The sequence below is a fragment of the Canis lupus genome, chromosome 4 (assembly GCF_011100685.1).
Source record: "Canis lupus familiaris isolate Mischka breed German Shepherd chromosome 4, alternate assembly UU_Cfam_GSD_1.0, whole genome shotgun sequence".
NCBI classification, from domain to species: domain Eukaryota; kingdom Metazoa; phylum Chordata; class Mammalia; order Carnivora; family Canidae; genus Canis; species Canis lupus.
Genome location: NC_049225.1, coordinates 36871632 through 36889214, shown reverse-complemented (window position 1 = coordinate 36889214; position 17583 = coordinate 36871632). Strand labels below are relative to the sequence as shown.

The following is a 17583-nucleotide window of genomic DNA, read 5'->3' as shown; positions in this document are numbered from 1 at the left end:
AATGTTTTAAAGATTTTATTTGCTTGGGCAGCCAGGGTGGCGCAGCGGTTTAGCGCCGCCTTCAGCCCAGGGCGTGATCCTGGAGACCCTGGATCGAGTCCCACGTAAGACTCCCTGCATGGAGCCTGCTTCTCCCTCTGCCTGTGTCTCTGCCTCTCTGTGGGCTGAAGGCGGCGCTAAACCGCTGAGCCACCCGGGCTGCCCCCAAAAAAGATTTTATTTACTTAAGAGAGAGCCAGAGTGCACGCGCACACATGCGCACATGCGGAGCGGAGCGCGGGGCAGAGGGAGAGGGAGAAACGGGCTCCTCGCTCAGCAGGGAGCCAGATTTGGAGCTCCATCCCAGGATCGTGACCCCAGCGGAAGGCAGCCGCTTATCCGACTGAGCCACCCAGGCGCCCCTTGGTATTTTCAAACCGACAGACTTATCAGAAATCCAAATTTCTAGGTTTTCGGGAAAATCCTGAAGGTCCAACCCCACTAGGCCCCGCAAAAGCCTTCCTCTGCTGACCTAGCCTCCCTGCTGGCCAAATGATAGCACCTGCTTGGCCCCTTTAGCTATTTGAGTAAATAACCCCTGTTACAGTGGAGAGGGAGTGTCATTTATTGCTCCTTTATTTCAAGAAGCTGCCCTTTTGAATGAATGAACATATTCAAGAATAAGTGCTGAGACATCTTTTCTGGATCACCTGTCTTTAAGTAGCTTATTAAAGTAATAGTCTTATATGTAATACAGACATATAATACAACAAAAGTCCCCTGCCACTCCCCTCTCAAAGAGTATTCCCTTCCAGAGATTTATATCTATACAAACAAGAATATGTACATTCCACTAGACCTGGAGGAAGGCTGGGATATTTTTCAGTTAGGGTCACCTCTGAAACCCCAGCATCTAAGAACCTCACTTGGCACAAAGGAGGTGATTAATAAGTAATTAGTAAAAATATGAATATTTGTTCCAGAACCTAGAATTGGGTCATGAAGAATGAGTAGGAGTTTCCCAGCAAGGGGAAAGGCATTATCAGCAGAGGGAACAGGAGATGTAAGGACCCAGAGGGATGCCTGAGAGCATATGGGATGAAAGCAGTTCGGAATGGCTGAGGGGAGGGAGAGTGTAGCTGAGGCCAGAACTTAAAGGGCCTTCAATTTCCAGCTAAGGAACATGGCCTTTTTCCAGAAAGCAATGGGATGGTTTTAAGCATGGGAGTGACCAGCATGGATTTCTTTGGCTATGGTGAGAAGATATTGGAGGGGGGTTACCCTCCCAAGATGGGGAGACTGAATAGAAGGTCATTATGACCAGATGAGAGATACCAAGACCTAAGCCAGGGAAGTCTCCAGAGGGAAGGGGCATCAGATGTCCCACAGAACAACTAGATATCAGTACTTGATATCTCCCTGTGGGAAGCCTGGGAGAGAGCAGTCGAGAGCAGTGTTTTGAGGGCTGGAGGTACCCTACCGCTCTCTTGGAGAGGAGAAAACCTGATAAGGACTAAGAGAAAATGGGAAGTCCCAGGGTTGGCCGGGGTAATGGTCAGAGCTGAAATTGGCATCCATGGTGGAAAGGTGAGGAGAGGAGGAGATGACCTTACTGGAGGTCAGAGTCTGTCACAGGGCCCTAATACAAAGCTCCTGTCTCCTTCCTCCTGTGGCTTCACAATCCCTCACTCTTCTACATTCAGCCAGCTAAGGGTAAAAGAGACAATGTGGAGGTCATATATTATATAAAAGTCGTGGCCCAGAAATGGCACACATTTCATTCATAATTTAATTGATGGGACTAGTCATAAGGCCACACCTGACTGCAAGTGAGCCTGGGAAAGTAGTTTAACCATGTGCTCAGAGGAAGAGGACATGAATTTGTGGTGAAGAGTCAGTTTCTGCCACTGAAGGGTTCAAGTCACAGCCTGAAAAGGACAGTAGGAGAGAGGATAGAAAACAGAAGAGGGGCTCAAAGCAGGGCGGGGAGTGACTTGAGGGCAGTAAGCCCATACTTAAGGTAAAACACAAGTCCTGTAGTGGGTGCATGCCGTGTATGAAAGTAGCAAACTGAGGACTCTGGCTAAGAGCCCCGAGTTCGGCTGACCCTGGGCCGGGGCTGGGAGGCAGCATGTCATTCTTCAGCTGACGGTACTACACTAAGGTGGGATTTTTACTTGAGAATGAATGCACAGGTGTCACACATAGATGCAATCGATCCATTCCCCTGCTCCGGGGAGAAGCATGTGCATACCTATTCGCACATATCGCCGGGGGAGCTGAGCATCTATGTGCCTGTATACAGTTGTGCCTGCCACATGCCCCTGTCCAAGGGACTATATATACACCCAGGGGTTTCTTATGAAGGGAGAGACTATGTGTTTGTAACACTCACACCCGAATAGCCTGTCTGCACATGATTGTACACACAAGGTGTCCATCTGTCTGTACACTTGGGCACGAGGCTGGGCCTCCAAGATCTTATCTGGAGATAAGAGGCAGTGCATGTGCATAACTGCCTGGGGGAGGGGTACTGAGTGTGCATATACCCAGCACACATACAGCAGGTGTGAGACCAGTGTGTGCTGAGTAGAGTCCATGTGTGCATATTTGGTACACATGTCCACACGAGCCCTTTCCAGTGTGCATAAAGGTGACTAAGTGTGCCCTTAGTCTGTGCACTCTTCTGTGTGCCCAGACGCGACCCTGGAGCTCCCTGGTCTGGGCCAGACCAGACTGGGCTTCTTCCTGGGCACACATAGTCCTCTTTGATGTGCTGGTGACTGTGTGGGGCGTTTGCCAAGGGCACACTGGTGGCATGTGTATGTGCATGTGAACGTGCCTGTGTGTGTGTGTGTGTGTGTGTGTGTGTGTGTGTGTGTGTAGGAAGAGGCATTCACTCTCTTAGACCTTGCTTCTTTCTGTGGTTCGGTTTCTATAGAGACACTTCCTGTGGCAGAGAAAAGAGGTAGTGAGCTGTGTTTCAGGATGTAAGGGCCCTCAGGAGCAGAGCTGAGCTCTCTCGTTGCCTGCCTGCCGCCGTGCAAGCTCAGGCCGGGGCTGCCCATGGTCCCCATGGTGGGCACTCCTCCCGGCAGGGACCCGTGAACAGCGGCGGCATGCCGGGGAAGCCCAAGCACCTGGGTGTCCCCAACGGGCGCATGGTGAGTGTGGGCTCCAGGCCAGGCCCGTGGGGAGGGGGTGGGCACACCCAGGGTGGAGCTCAGGAGGCACACCCGGCAGGGCTGGGCAAGAGCCTGCATGCTGCCAGAGGGCAGGAGAAGTTGGGGTACAAACAGGAGCAGGCAGTGGGACCTGGTGCCCTACCCTAGGACCCCCCAGATGACCCTGCTGGACCTGGGGCAACTGTTGAGATGAGAGCAGATACAGTGGGCATAGGCTTCTGGTCCCCACTCTTCCCTCTCCTGCCACTTTGGCACCATCTGGGGCTGCCTACATCCTAGGGCAGCAGGAACACCTGGCATGCCCTTTGACCCCTGCAACCCCCACAGTGGCCCAGACCCCCACATCTCACCTAGCTTCGGCCTTCCCCTCCTCACCCATATCCTGACACCCAAGGTCAGGTAAAGGGTAACCCTCAGTGGGTCACTGCCCTTCAGCTGGACCTGCTCCAGAGGCTTCCTGCCAGAAGGAGTAGTCTTTGGGTGGCCTGGGAAGGGTCAGCGGGGTCAGACCAGCTTGGTGCTGCTTGTCTGTTTTATTCCTGGGCTACCAGGAAGGGTGGGAATAGCTGGGCTCTAGGATGCCCTGGCTACTGCAGCCGACCCACCCCCTAAACCCTCTCCCTGGCTGCCTGGCCTCCAAATCAGAGCTGTGCTTGGACAGTCCAGCTTCTTTATTCATTCAGCTGATGGAGCAGGCTGTGTGGGGCCTTCCTTCTCTCCCTAGCATACCACCCCACTTGGCAGAGCCCCAGTCCCTCCTAACAACCCCAGGAAGGCCACACAGTGTCCTAGCCTCTAACCTGGCCCCGGCCTAGGACTATGGGACAAAACCAATGGGTCCAGAGAAACCTGGGTTCCAGCTGTGGCTCCATTATCCCTTACTAGAGGTCCTCTCTGACCCTCAGTTTCTTCACCTGTAAAATGAGGAAATTGGAACAATTCTCAAAGGCTTGTTGATATGATTAAGTGGAATGATGAATATGAGGCCCTTGGCCCATTGTGGTGCCTCTATAAACGTCAGCCCAATGCCTCCCTTCATTCTCAGCCCCTCTTCAAGGGTCCCCTGCTTCATTCAGAAACTGAGGTTTTACCCCACACTCCTGCCTCCTAATTCCAAAGACCTTCCTCCTCCTCTCCTTCTTCCAGTGTCTCTTTATTGCCCAGCCCCAGTTAGCTGGGTAGGAGAGAGGCAAACCCCACCAGGCTGGCCCAGTTCCTCAACTCACTGTCTTTACCATCAACCTAACTTTGAAAGTTCAAGAACCTAAGATCCTCACACTCCAACCCCAGAGGCATGACACTCAGATGTCCAGGCCCAGGAGAATGTCCACTCCCAATCTCACCCCAGAGGGCAGCTAAGTTGGTGCTTCTGAGCAGTGCCCAGAACTGCAGGGCAACTGAGGATGCCTCAAGACAGACCCAGTCTCTGCCCCTCCCACGTCAACTTATGGCTTCTCTGCCCCAACATCAGTCTTTCAGAGGAGGGAGGGCACCCAATTCTGCCTCCAGCCCTGGCTCCTTGCAACAACCTTCACACACAGATTTACCTTCAATCTTCACACACACAGACCCCTTCCTGGGTCTGTTCTGAACTCTCCATGTCACCTCTCGGAATCCTGAAGGTCACAAATTGGTTGCTTGCTGGCCACCAGTCATCTTTCTGAGACCATGCTCGGCTGACATGGGGGGGGTGGACAGGCATCAGCAGGGATGCACACAGAGACAGGTGTGGACCAGGCGTCAAGCTCCTTTCATGAGTTACCTCCCGAGGGTGGCTCAGAGGAGTGACAGGCTGAAGGCAGCCAGCAAGTTGAGGGGCATGCATTTGAACCCGACCTCTCTGACTCAATGCCATTGTTCCCCCACCTCCCAGAACTGCCTGGCTCTGTGCTCCCCTGCCTCCCCCTGCCACCACCTCCACCCACGGGCTGCCATTATTCCCTGCTGCAGCAGCTTCATTTGTCAGCCTCGTCTTTCTGCCACTCAGCTTGTCAGGCAGTCGCAATGAAACCTGTCACTTAGAGATGGCTCCCAGCCCCCTCCCAGAGACATCTTTACAGGACCCTGACTACCACATCATTTGTTCAGGCAGTCATTCAGTCAGCAGCCCCTCCATAGGCCTGCTCTACGCTGGCCCTGTCCTGGGCACTGGAGACCCAAACGTGTTGCCATAGCTCCTGCCCTCAAGCAGCTCCCAGTCTGGCAAAGCATAAAGACACAGGTACAAATACTAGAAGAAAATTCAGATTTGAGTAAGAGCCACAGGTCCAGGGTAGAGAAAGCTTGAGGAAGACCTGGGATGGGAGAACTGACTTGTTGGATCACTTTGGGCATTGTGGTATGAAGTTCTTGAAAGCATATGCCATCTGGAAGAGGAGGTAGCATGGGGAAGGGGCTAGATGTGGGGCAACACAGGGTGTGTGTACAGGGACATGGCCTAAGAGGAGGTTGGGCCTAAAGCCTAGAGAGTGGTGGTTATCATATCCTGTCACTCTCAGGGGGCCCAGTTAGCCATTCCACCTGGAGAGACCTTACCATAGCTCTGCCTGCATTCTTGGCATCCAGCCTGGGCTAGGGTTTGTCTCCACAGGGTTGACTCAGGCTGAAGGGAACTGGCACTCAGGGTTCTCTTTGCATATACCCAGAGAGGATCTTGGGGCCTCAGTTTCCCCAAACTAGGATCAATTGAGGTGATGGTACAGAGTGCCAGCACAGAAGATGCTAAGTAAATTGGCTCTCCCTTTGAGGTCTGACCTTTCCAGAGGGTGGAGTTCAAGAGGACCCCCTGGACCCTTTACCCCTGAATGGCTTTGGCCCACCTGTATCCAAAGGGCTGAGGCCCTGGGCCTCCCAGCTCCCCTTGTACATCTCCTGTCTACACAGGGAGGCAGCTTAGTGGGAGGCAGGACTCAGGCTCCGGTTGGGAACACTTTTTTTTTAATATTTTATTTATTTATTCATGAGAGACACACAGAGAGAGGCAGCAACATAGGTGGAGGGAGAAGCAGGCTCCCTGAAGAGAGCCCAATGTGGGACTTGATGCCAAAACCCTGGGATCACGCCCTGAGCTGAAGGCAGGCTCTCAACCACTAAGCCACCCAGGGACTCGGGAACACTTAGCTTTTAACTTCAGCTCAGCTGCTTCCCTGCTATGCAACTTCTTTGGGTCTAGGTTTTCTTATCTGTAAAACAGGGCTATTAACACCTGCTACACAGGATAAAGATTTGAAGATAGAGTGAGAACACAGATGTGTATGTCCGAGAGTGCCCGTCACACAATTAGAGGTCAGAAATGTTGGGCCACTCCACTCTCACCCTAGTATCCTTAGATACCAGTGGCTCTTCCAGGGTCTAAGAAAAAAGGATGCCAAACTGAAGCCTGACCATGGGTCAGGAGTGTCACCTTCCACCACACCCTTCCTCATCATTTCTTCCCCTTTTCTCCCATTCACTTACCACTTCTCCTCAGACAAGCCAGGGTGGGGTAAGGCCAGCCCTCCTCCGCACAACTTCCCCAGGCCACGGAGCCTGGGCAGCCTGGAGCCCTGGTCCGCAGAGCCCCTGACAGCTGTGTACCTGCTGTTTTCACATACGTGCTCATTCTTCCTAGCAGCCCCAAGAAAGTGGGATGCTGAGCCCCATTCTACCCAGGGGGAAAACTGAGGCCCAGAGGTGAGAGTTACTTGCTCATGAATGGTGGAACTGAAACCAGACTCTATCCTAACTCCCTCCCACCTCAGTCCCCACGATCCAGATCAACAACCAGCAGGGCAAGAGGGACTGGCAAAGGTGAACTGCAGGCCACAGAGATGGGGCATTCAGAGGTGAAGGATCTCTGGTGAAGGGAGTGCAGGGCCTCATGGGAGGCAGAGGAGGACTGCTAGGGCCTTAGTGGCTGCTTCTTGGCCCCAGAGCAAGAGGGTGCTTGTGAGAGGGGGCTCAGGTTGGTTCCCTCTACAAATCAGGCTTGCTCTCTGGGAGCTACCAAACTGTAAGGAGAGAGAGGCCTAGACATGGGTGAGCAGAAGTGTGGTGGGCTGGAGGGCTCAGGACAACTGGTGTTTGGAGGGGACTGGTGTCGACGAGCCAAGACTGGAGAGCAGTGAGTTCAGTGAGAGGAGCAGGAGCAGATACCCAGCAGGAGAAAGCAGTGAAGCAGGAAACAGGAGTGTGAAGATGTGTGTGTGATAAAGTGTAGGATGGAGTGAGGGAGAGGGAAATGGGGGAGGCTATAGGGATTCATTAGTCAGGCCCAGGCTAAGCTTCAGCTGTAACCCAGCAACTGCTCCCCCCTCCACCCCCCAGGCAGGGAGCTCATGAGACCTGGGAGCCAGCCTAAAGACACTGACAGTCAATTCAACATAATGTCAAGAATAAAACAAAATCGGAGTATGGGCTGCCTACAGCCCCAGGTGCCTGGGCCCTATCTGCAGCTCCCACCCGCCCCAGCAGCCACGGGGGCTCTGAGCTAGGGAGAGGCTGAGGCCGGGGAAGGAGGGCAAGCAGCAGAGAGGCCAGTGGGTGAGGGGGGAGGGAGGACCAGGAGGCCACCTGAGAGGGGGAGGCAAGATGGTTCCTGGAGGAGCCCTGGACAGAAGATGGTGCCCGCAGCCCTGAGCAGGCAGGACAGGCAGGTGCACCAGGGTACCAGGAATGGAGGCAGCAGGCTGGGACCCTGGGCTTCAACTCATCATCTTCACGCACCCTGGGAGTTGGGACTTCCTCCAGCAGCCACTGGAGCTGACTCGGAAGAAGGGAAGAAGCTGTCAGATTCGAGGGTGCTGAGGAAGGAGGGCGAGGGCTAGGGTGAGCCCGGTGGGCCAAGGGAGAGCGTGTGGGGAGGGCAGATGCCTACAGATGGGTTCCACTCCCAGCCACATTCTGCACAAACTTTCGTTCTTCTTCAGCAGCCTCTTACCTCCACACTCCAAGGGGGAGAGGAGGCTCAGGGAGGAGCCCAAAGCCATAAAACTGGGAAAGGTCAGAGCTGGGATTTGAATCTGTGTCTGACAGACCCCAACACCTGTGTTCTTTCCTCCGTCGCGGGGCTAGCAAACTCGAAAGTGGAGCAGGGTCAGACACCAATACTAAGATAACAACAGCAATAACAGTATGGTTCATGCCGGATAGTGTTCTGAGTTCCTTAACTATATATTTAACTTATTTACATACAGCAACCCTTTGAAGTCAGGAAAAGTATTTGCTCCATTTCTATAGAAAAAGAAATTGAGGGATCCCTGGGTGGCGCAGCGGTTTAGCGCCTGCCTTTGGCCCAGGGCGCGATCCTGGAGACCCGGGATCGAATCCCACGTCGGGCTCCTGGTGCATGGAGCCTGCATGGAGCCTGCTTCTCCTTCTGCCTATGTTTCTGCCTCTCTCTCTCTCTGTGTGACTATCATAAATAAATAAAAAATTAAAAAAAAAAAAAGAAATTGAAGGACAGAGAGATATAGCGCCTTATCCAAGATCACACAGCACAACCTGGAACTCAGGCAGTCTGGGGCAGCATCTCTCGCCATAAGTAGCATAAATGCATCAAACTGGCCTCAGAGACCCCTAAAAAGAACATAAGCCCCATCTAGGGAAGGCAGTTGCTGCTGAGTGCCAGCCAAAGTTGTCATGCTGGGAAGTAGTTTATATAAGACCCCTGGTTTTTTTTTTTTTTCTTTTTTTTTTTAGAAATTTATTATTTTTTTTAAAGATTTTATTTATTTATTCATGATAGTCACAGAGAGAGAGAGAGAGACAGAGAGGCAGAGACACAGGCAGAGGGAGAAGCGGGCTCCATGCAGGGAGCCTGATGTGGGACTCGATCCCGGGTCTCCAGGATCGCGCCCTGGGCCAAAGGCAGGCGCCAAACCGCTGCGCCACCCAGGGATCCCAGACCCCTGGTTTTTAAATGTGGGAAACACTTTTAAAAATGAGGGGTACCTGGGTGGCTCAGTCAGCTAAGTGTCTGCCTTCGGCTCAGGTCATGATCCCAGTCCTGGGATGGAGCCCCACATCAGGCTCCATGCTCGCCCAGGAGTTGGCTCCCCCCTCTTCCTCTACCCCTTCTCCTGCTCATGCTCTCTCTCTTGCTCCATCTGTCTCTCTCTCTCTTTCTCTCTCTCTCTCAAATAAATAAATACGATCTTGAAAAGTAAATAAATAAACTAAAAATGAAAAAAATGTCCTACATACTTGCAGGCCAACTCTGGCCCACAGATGTGGGATCTGAGTGTTCCTAGGTGAGAGTGGGGAGCAAAGAGGGAGATTCCAGCTGGAAGGGCAGGGAGAGGCTTCCTGGGGATGTAACAAAGGGACAGGTGGTAGAAACTCCTGTGACAGGCCTAGTGAGAATATAGGATGCTAGAGAGAAGGAGAACTTGGGGATAATTGAACTCAGGTGGTGGGAAGAAAGACAGGAAGGATGTAGGGAAATGGGTTCAATGCCCTGATTTGGTGGTGGCAGAGGTGGCTTCCTTTGGGACTGGCTGAGTTGGAAGGGCTCATAGGACATTTGGGCAGAGATGTTAGCAGGAAGTTGGCTATATGGGTTTGGATCTGGGAGGGAGATGTAAGAGGGGGAAAGGGCAAGGAGTGGTAGAGGCCACCTTGTGTGGGTAGGAGATGAGGAGGAAGCTGGAGGAGCTGCTAGGAAGGTAGGAAGGACCGACGGAAATCACTGCGAGAGTCATTTTGAAAGGAGGGTTTCTATTTCACTAATGGTTGGGATTCCCAGAGAAGTCGGAGTTGTGTGTGGGGTGGGGGTGGGGTAAGGACGGAGTTGGTCTCTATAGCAATGCTATTCACAGTGTGGTCTATGGACCAGTGCATCAGCATTGCCTGAGACCTTGTTGGGAATGGAGAGTCTCTGGCCGCATCCTGGACCTGCTGAGTTTGAATCTCCAGAGGTGGGCTCCTACTGGTTATTTCAGTGCACACTAGAGTCTAAGAATGACTGTTCTATACTATAAAATAGCATCCTGGAACCAGCCTAAGGTGGAGTGGGGCCCAGGGTCTCTCAGGGTCTTCCTCTCCAAGAGGAAACAGTTACAACAAAGAGATCACTGGCTAGGGGATCCCTGGGTGGCTCAGCGGTTTGGCGCCGCCTTTGGTCCAGGGCGCGATCCTGGAGTCCCGGGATCGAGTCCCGCGTCAGGCTCCCAGCATGGAGCCTGCTTCTCCCTCCTCCTGTATCTCTGCCTCTCTCTCTCTCTATGTCTATCATAAATAAATAAATAAATCTTAAAAAAAAAAAAAAAGATCACTGGCTAGAGACACCAGCAAACATCCATACAGCACTTACCACATGCCGGCCACTGTTCTAGATGCTAGAAATCTATTAAACTGATTTGATCTCACAACAGTCCCTGGAAGTAAGCTACTATTATTATCATCATACACGATTTGCAGATGGAGACAAGCAAGTAACAAGTCACACAGCTTGTAAATGGCAAAGACAAGATTCAAAGTCTATGCTGATAACCCACCATGCTGTACACCTGGGCTTACCTAGCACGTGCTGAGGGAGGAGGGAACCAGGAGCAAATAGAAAGTAACTGGCATAAGTCCCAGCACACAGTGGTTTGCACATGATGGAAGGGGAGCCAGGAGGAGCCAGACCAAAATGCTGAGCAAGCAGTGACCTGGCTGGGAATGGCCCGGCCCTCCAGGTGGAGGAGAACACCGCTCCAGTCCTGGGGTCTGAACCCAGAACTGTCCCCTTGAGAATCCACCTGGAGCTCTGACTGCCTACCTTGGGTCTCTTATAGGTTCTGGCTGTCTCAGACGGAGGTAAGTGACAGAGGGTATGGAGGAGGCTTGCTTGGGGTGGGGGAGGGTATGTGGAAACAGGGTGGGGTCCCTGTCACTTGCTGTCTTTCCAGGGAAAGTACCTACAGATGGGGTTGGGCCAGGGGCTGGGGAAGGCCACAAAGTTTACCGCCCCTTGTCCATCCACCTACAGAGCTGAGCAGCACGGCAGGGCCTCAGGGCCAGGGCGAGAGCCGAGGAAGCTCCCTCAGTATCCACAGCCTCCCCAGTGGCCCCAGCAGCCCCTTCCCCACCGAGGAGCAGCCTGTGGCCAGCTGGGGCCTGTCATTCGAGCGGCTGCTGCAGGACCCACTGGGGCTGGCTTATTTCACTGTAAGCCTTGGGGCGGGATTGGGAGGGCAGATGGCAGTGGCCACTATGGTGTGTGTTGCAGGGGTGGGCAACGGGCATGGGAGAGGACGTGGATGGAGCTTCAGGCTGGCCAGAATGGTATTCCTCTGTTGGCTGCCTCCTCTGGCCCTTCTTTGGCACCTTCTTCCTCTTCTCTCTGCAGGGACCTTTCCTTGTCTCTGCCTCTCATTTTCTTTGTACGCCTTCCAATCTGGCCCCATCTGTCTGGCCCTATCTGCCTGACTTGGCTTCTTGGCCCTATCTCTATCCCAGTGTCTTTGATGGAATTCCCTGACCGGGTCTTTGTGCCTCTGATTTCCTCCTTCTCTGCGCCAGGAGTTCCTGAAGAAGGAGTTCAGCGCCGAGAATGTCACTTTCTGGAAGGCCTGCGAGCGCTTCCAGCAGATCCCGGCCAGCGACACGCAGCAGGTGAGGGAAGGGGAGCGGGGGCGGAGTGGTGGGACCGGAGCTGGGCCATGCCCTGGGCCATGCCCCTCATCTTTTCTTGTCCCTCCTCCAACAGCTTGCTCAGGAGGCCCGCCACATCTACGAGGAATTCCTGTCTAGCCAGGCGCTGAGCCCAGTGAACATCGACCGGCAGGCCTGGCTAGGCGAGGAGGTGCTGGCCGAACCACGACCGGACATGTTCCGGGCGCAGCAGCTCCAGGTCGGGGTCTCCCACGGCCTCGCGGGGCTAGGGGGCGTGGCCTTGGAGGAAGGCGCAAGAGGCGGGGCCAGGCCCGGGGGCGGAGGCTGGCGGAGGCTGGGGCGGGGCCGAGGGGGCGGGGCGGGGCCAAGGGGCCGGTGGGAGGGGCTAAAGCCTTTCCGGCCAATACTCAGGGCTTGGGGAGGCGGGCTGCGAGCCAAGCACCGCCCCCGCCCCGCCCCGCCCCGCCCCGCCCCCGGCTCACCTTCCCCGCGCGGGGCCTGCAGATCTTCAACCTGATGAAGTTCGATAGCTACGCGCGCTTCGTCAAGTCGCCGCTGTACCGCGAATGTCTCCTGGCGGAGGCCGAGGGACGTCCCCTGCGGGAACCTGGATCCTCCAGCCCGGGCAGCCCTGACTCCACGAGGAAGGTGCGGACGAGGGGCTGGGGGAAGCGGGGGCCAGGTGCAGATCTGTAGGGGTGTGCCCCTGGTCTGCAGGCGAGCTGGAGCCCGGCCTGGCGCCAGCGCCTTTCCTGTACCCGCAGAAGCCGAAGCTGAAGTCTGGGAAGTCGCTGCCTCTGGGCGTGGAGGAGTTGGGGCACCTGCCGTCCGCTGAGGGCTCTGGGGGTCGCCCGCTCCGGAAGTCTTTCCGCAAGGGTGAGGGTTGGAGGCCATAGAGAAGAGTTGCGGTGGGAGGTCGGGCAAGCTTTGGTAATTCTTCCTTCCTCCTACTTTGTTCCATGGACATCTGTAAATCTGTGAAAACCGAAATAGAGATCCCTGTTGACCATCACGTTTCCCCGGTGTTTTGGTTTCCAGGCTAGACCCCAGAATTTTAGGAAGCCCTCTTAGTAGCAACACTTCCATGGTCCCGGGCCACGTTAGACTCCTGCGAGAGGGCTCCAGCCAGATCCACCTAGTTGTGGAGAAAGGGGTGTAGGGAGGAGGGGCTGTTCTGCTCACTGCTCCCTCTCTCATAGAACTGGCAGGTGGGGCTCCTTTGCGCAGAGAGTCCCAGGGCTCCCTCAACTCATCTGCCAGCCTGGACCTTGGCTTCCTTGCCTTTGTCAACAGCAAATCTGAGGTGAGCCAGCTGCTGGGAGGAGATGAGGTGCAGGCCAGGGCCACTACTCACTCACCTTTGTGGGGCTGCCATCATTTCTAGTCATGGTCCCCACTTCCACCTCCCTCCTACCAAGCCCTCATACTCCTTACTTTCTTCCTGTCCCCACCACATTGGGCCCCATGCATGGCAAGGGTTAGGTTGTGTGTGTGCACGTGTGGGTGCCTAAGTGTACACAGCAGGTGCATATGGGCCGGTGGGAGGACCTATCTCTGGGTGCCCCTACATCTGAGTGAGCATATACATGTTGTAGGAAGAGTGTCTTTGCCTGCCTAAAAGTGTACCCTTAGGTATGTGTGTTCATGTATGTGTGTGCCCCAGTGAGTTTACCTGTCTGTGTACCTCTTTGCATGTCCCTGAATGTGTACACATGACCTTCCCTCTGTTCCTGTCCTGAATCAGAGCCACCGGAAGAGCCTTGGGAGCACAGAAGGTGAGAGTGAAAGCCGGCCAGGGAAGTACTGCTGCGTGTACCTGCCAGATGGCACAGCCTCCTTGGCCCTGGCCCGACCTGGCCTCACAATCCGTGCCATGCTGGCAGGCATCTGTGAGAAACGAGGTCTCTCTCTACCTGACATCAAGGTCTACCTGGTGGGCAATGAACAGGTGTGAATCTGGCCTGGTCCCCAACTCTCTCTTCCCGATCCTGACTCCAACCCCATTCCTCTCTCTGTTCAGCTATGACCTCAATCCCAATTCCATTCTTATCCTCACTCCCTTCCTAATTCTAGTCCCCAACACAACCGTTCCCTCCCCCCATGCCCAATTCCAAAGCAACCCAGCACCAATTCCTCAAATTCAGGCTTCCAGTCTCATCCCATGAAAATCCTATCCCCTCCCCCCACTCACCCCCACCCAGAGCTTCCAGCACACCCATCATCTTCACTGTGATGCTCTAGGGAGGTAGAGTGGAGGAGAACCACTGCCAGAGCTGAGTTTCTCCCATCACTCCGAGAGTTCCTACTGGCCATCCTTGAAATGGCCATCAGGGACATCCAAACGCACCTAGCCCAAGAAAAACTACTTGAGATGCAAACTAGCATTAAGCTTTAAAGAGGAGTATAAGGACAAACTCACTTTAAACTGAACCAGCCAGTAAGGGAGGGGAATCTAAAGAAAGAATGCTCTGTTCTAGGGAGACCCTACAGGATTTCATTCACCCAGACAAGACCTAAGGCCCTGCCAGGTGGGTGGGCAGAGGGACCCAGGCCTGAGCTCTGTCTTCCAGATCCATAGGCTAGAAGTGAGCCAGGCAGGATGTGATCAGGGAAGAGAAGTTGAAGCTTCAGAGAGTTTCTGGGGGAAGGTAGGCTTTTCTGGCTGGTTCCAGGAAGGCTTCATGGAAGAGGCAGCTGTTGAAGGGAGAAGGAGGATGTGGAAGAGTTTGCCTGGCTCTGGGAGAGGATATTCTAGGCAGAGGAAACAGCTTAAGTGAAGTCCTAGATGTGGGTAAGAAATGCAGGTCAAGTTCTAGGACCTGGAGAATGGGACTGTGAGGGCAACTGTGGGAGGAGCTCTGCCCACTCAGGCCACCCATGCAGCCTCTGAAGCCCAGACGGGCATTCACGACTGCTAAATATAATTCCCCACCCACACTCCACCTGTCGCTGCAGCACATCATCGGCCTATCCCTGAAGAGGCTGCCTCCCTGCCCTGGGCTGGCAGTGGGGCCTATAGGGGCAGTAGTTACTACACCTACTGTTTATGTACCTACTGTGTGCCAGGCCCTGCGCCAGATACTTCACATCCTTCTGGCCTCACAGCGGTCTTGGGGGAGGGGCTCTTGTTGCAGTGAGGAGACGAGGAGTATCCTTAGTAGGTGGGGATGGAGAGAAGTAGACAAGGCCTGGGTAGCTGATCAAAGGTGGGTGATGAGGAAGGAAATGCATCCAGCTGGTCTGGTTGAGTTTCACATGCTTGAGAGACAAGGCAGCAGCTGTCCCAGAGGCAGGTCCTGGCCTGGCCTAGCCTGGGAAGAGGTAGCTCCATGATCCAGAACCTAGTCCTGCTCCTTATCCAAGCAGCCCCATTACCATTCGTGCTCACCCCACTCCCATGCTTCCTATAACACCATTTCTTTTCCAAAGCTGTCCAGCCTTTTTGCCATACTTTTGCCTGGACTTGGGCATATTAGGCTCCAACTCCAGCCAGCTGTCTTATTCCATTTGCATCTCTACCACCTACCTGCCCATTGGCCCATCCCTCTGACTTAGGGGCCCCAGTGGGGGCCATGGGAGGAAGTGAGGTGTTTCCCTCAGATCCTGGGGCTGGCTGGGGGTGGCAAGGGAGGAACTCTAAGACCTACCCGGCATCTGTAGAAGGCCCTGGTCCTGGATCAGGACTGCACCGTGCTGGCGGATCAGGAGGTGCGGCTGGAGAACAGGATCACCTTCGAGTGAGTGCCTCTCCTCCCAGGCTTGGGTCCTGGGTCTCAACACCTGTTTGGGCTCCAGTTCAGGCTGTTGTTCTACCTCTCAGGTCCTGCCCCTGGGGCTAACGGCATACCTGAGGCTAAGGGTTCACCCCGAAGTTATCCCACCTCCCCAGTTGAGGCTCCGCCCCTCTTGGACCTATCCCTGGTGGGTTGGGGGAGAGGTAGGTCCGCTCTCCACCCTTCTGCAGTGCGAGGGTCCCATGCAGGCTCGAGTTGGTGGCTCAGGAGCGCGTGGTGCGGATCTCCGCCAAGTCCACCAAGCGGCTGCAGGACGCGCTGCAGCCCATTCTGGCGAAGCATGGCCTGAGCCCGCAAGAGGTGGCACTGTGCCTGGTAAGGGGGAAGGAGGGGGGGGGGGACGACAGCGGGGCAGGGGAGGGGTGGCAGGGAGCGGGCTGCTGACTTGTCCCCACAGCCTGGTGAGAAGCAGCCGCTGGATCTGGGGAAGCTAGTGAGCTCAGTGGCCGCCCAGAGACTGGTTTTGAACACTCTTCCAGGTAGAGAAACAAAGGCCCGGGGGCTTGGTCCCTGGAGGTGGCTGTGGCCCAGAAGGAAAGGGGTCCAGGTAGGAGACAAACACTAACGATGGCACTCTCTGCCACAGGTGTGAAGACTCCCCAGATTGGAGACATACCCCAGTGCTTCAGCCAGGTGAGAGAAAGGGCTCTCCCTTCTCCCCACTGTACCTCCCCTCCCAGCTGTGGCTCTGACTCCACATTCTTACAGGGCAGCCAGCCTAGAACCCAGAACAAGGCCATCCACCCTCCTCCACTGTCCCTCAACTCACTGGCTGAGGGGCCTGGTAGTAGCACTGGGAAGCGGCAGACCTGTGATATTGAAGGTACTTTGGGGATGGTGAGAGCTAGGGACCAGAAGCATTGGTGATCATTGAAAGTGGGTGCTGTGGAGAGAGACTTGAGCTAAGTCAGGGACCTGTATGTCTTTGGGGGCTGGAAGAGTGTCTGTTGGGGTTGGGGGACCAGAGGTCCTGAAGGGTGGAAGGGGGTTAGGAAGGCTGTGGTCATAGTAAAGGCAGCAAGATGGTAGTGGGCTGGCCGAGGCAGATCAGTGGGCCTCTTGACTCTGTGGCCACCCCTAGGCCTGGTGGAGCTGCTGAATCGGGTACAGAGCAGTGGAGCCCACGACCAGAGGGGCCTTCTTTGCAAAGAGGACCTGGTGCTTCCAGAATTTCTGCAGCTGCCTGCCCAAGGACCCAACTCTCAAGAGGCCCCACCACAGACTGAATCAGAGGTCCAGCCCAAGGGGGACACCTCAGACTCCACTGCCCACTCAGCCCTCTGATGGCTGCCCAACAGTCCAGGCCGGCTGCATGGCACCTGGCGGGCCAAGCATGCTGTGGGCCCACTCTGCATGCCCTGTCTGTGCCATGAGTGTCCTTGGCCCCTTCCTGCCATGGGCAGGCCCGCAGGAAGAGCTGGAAAGGGGTGGCGAGCAGGCTCAGAGGAGCCACACCCCACAGCTGCCACCACTTCGTCCCTCATAGGTTTGCTCACCCATCCCTTGCTGCCAGGTCACTAAGGGGAGGTGGGCCTAGCCTCCCCAGTACAGGCATGCCCAGCACAGAGGGGCAGCGTTGGCAGTGCCAGCCTTCCCACCCTGTGCTAAGCCTCAGCAGGGAGCAGGAGGAAGGGCTGGCCCCTCCTCAGGGAGCTGGTATGAGTAAGGCTTGGGGGTGTAGGGGGGCAGCCCCTTACTTTACTCACATAGGCTGCTGGATGTATGGATTTTGCAGTTGGCCTGGGGCAGCTGGGTTTGTCCTGGATGTACAATATTGTTATTATAATAGTAATTATTATTCTCCTGTGATGTGTGTTCCTTGTGTGCCAGTCTACCTGGTGTACCCCCGCTAAACTGCACTGCCTCTGTCACCAAGGTCAGTGCCAGGAAGCCCGTGGGGACCTCAGAATATGCCCCCTAACTTCCTGTTGTCAGAACTTCTCTTCCTGACTGCACAGAGTTATTTGGGGTGTGAATATGAGAGACAGAGTTGGGGAGGGAAGGAGAAAGGGGGGAGGGAGAGAGGAAGGACGGGGAGGGAGGGGAAG

The 17583-nt window shown here is 55.0% G+C and overlaps 1 protein-coding gene across 3 annotated transcripts; it reads left to right on the top strand.

The window, feature by feature from the left end:
- Positions 1–2932: 2932 nt before the first annotated feature.
- Positions 2933–17339, top strand: RGS14 (regulator of G protein signaling 14). 3 transcript variants are annotated; one of them, XM_038534643.1, is made up of 15 exons: positions 2933–3143; positions 10922–10943; positions 11116–11294; positions 11649–11741; positions 11836–11979; positions 12246–12389; positions 12506–12617; positions 12941–13044; positions 13486–13689; positions 15402–15478; positions 15706–15850; positions 15933–16014; positions 16122–16168; positions 16244–16358; positions 16617–17339. In XM_038534643.1, the coding sequence occupies exons 1-15, from the start codon at positions 3099–3101 to the stop codon at positions 16817–16819; spliced, it is 1716 nt and encodes a 571-aa protein (XP_038390571.1). In that variant the 5' UTR covers positions 2933–3098; the 3' UTR covers positions 16820–17339. The 3 variants fall into 3 exon arrangements, with proteins under 3 accessions (XP_038390571.1, XP_038390573.1, XP_038390572.1); XM_038534644.1 differs by having other exon boundaries at positions 2934–3143; positions 15724–15850; XM_038534645.1 differs by lacking the exons at positions 10922–10943; positions 11116–11294.
- The last annotated feature ends 244 nt before the right edge of the window (positions 17340–17583 follow it).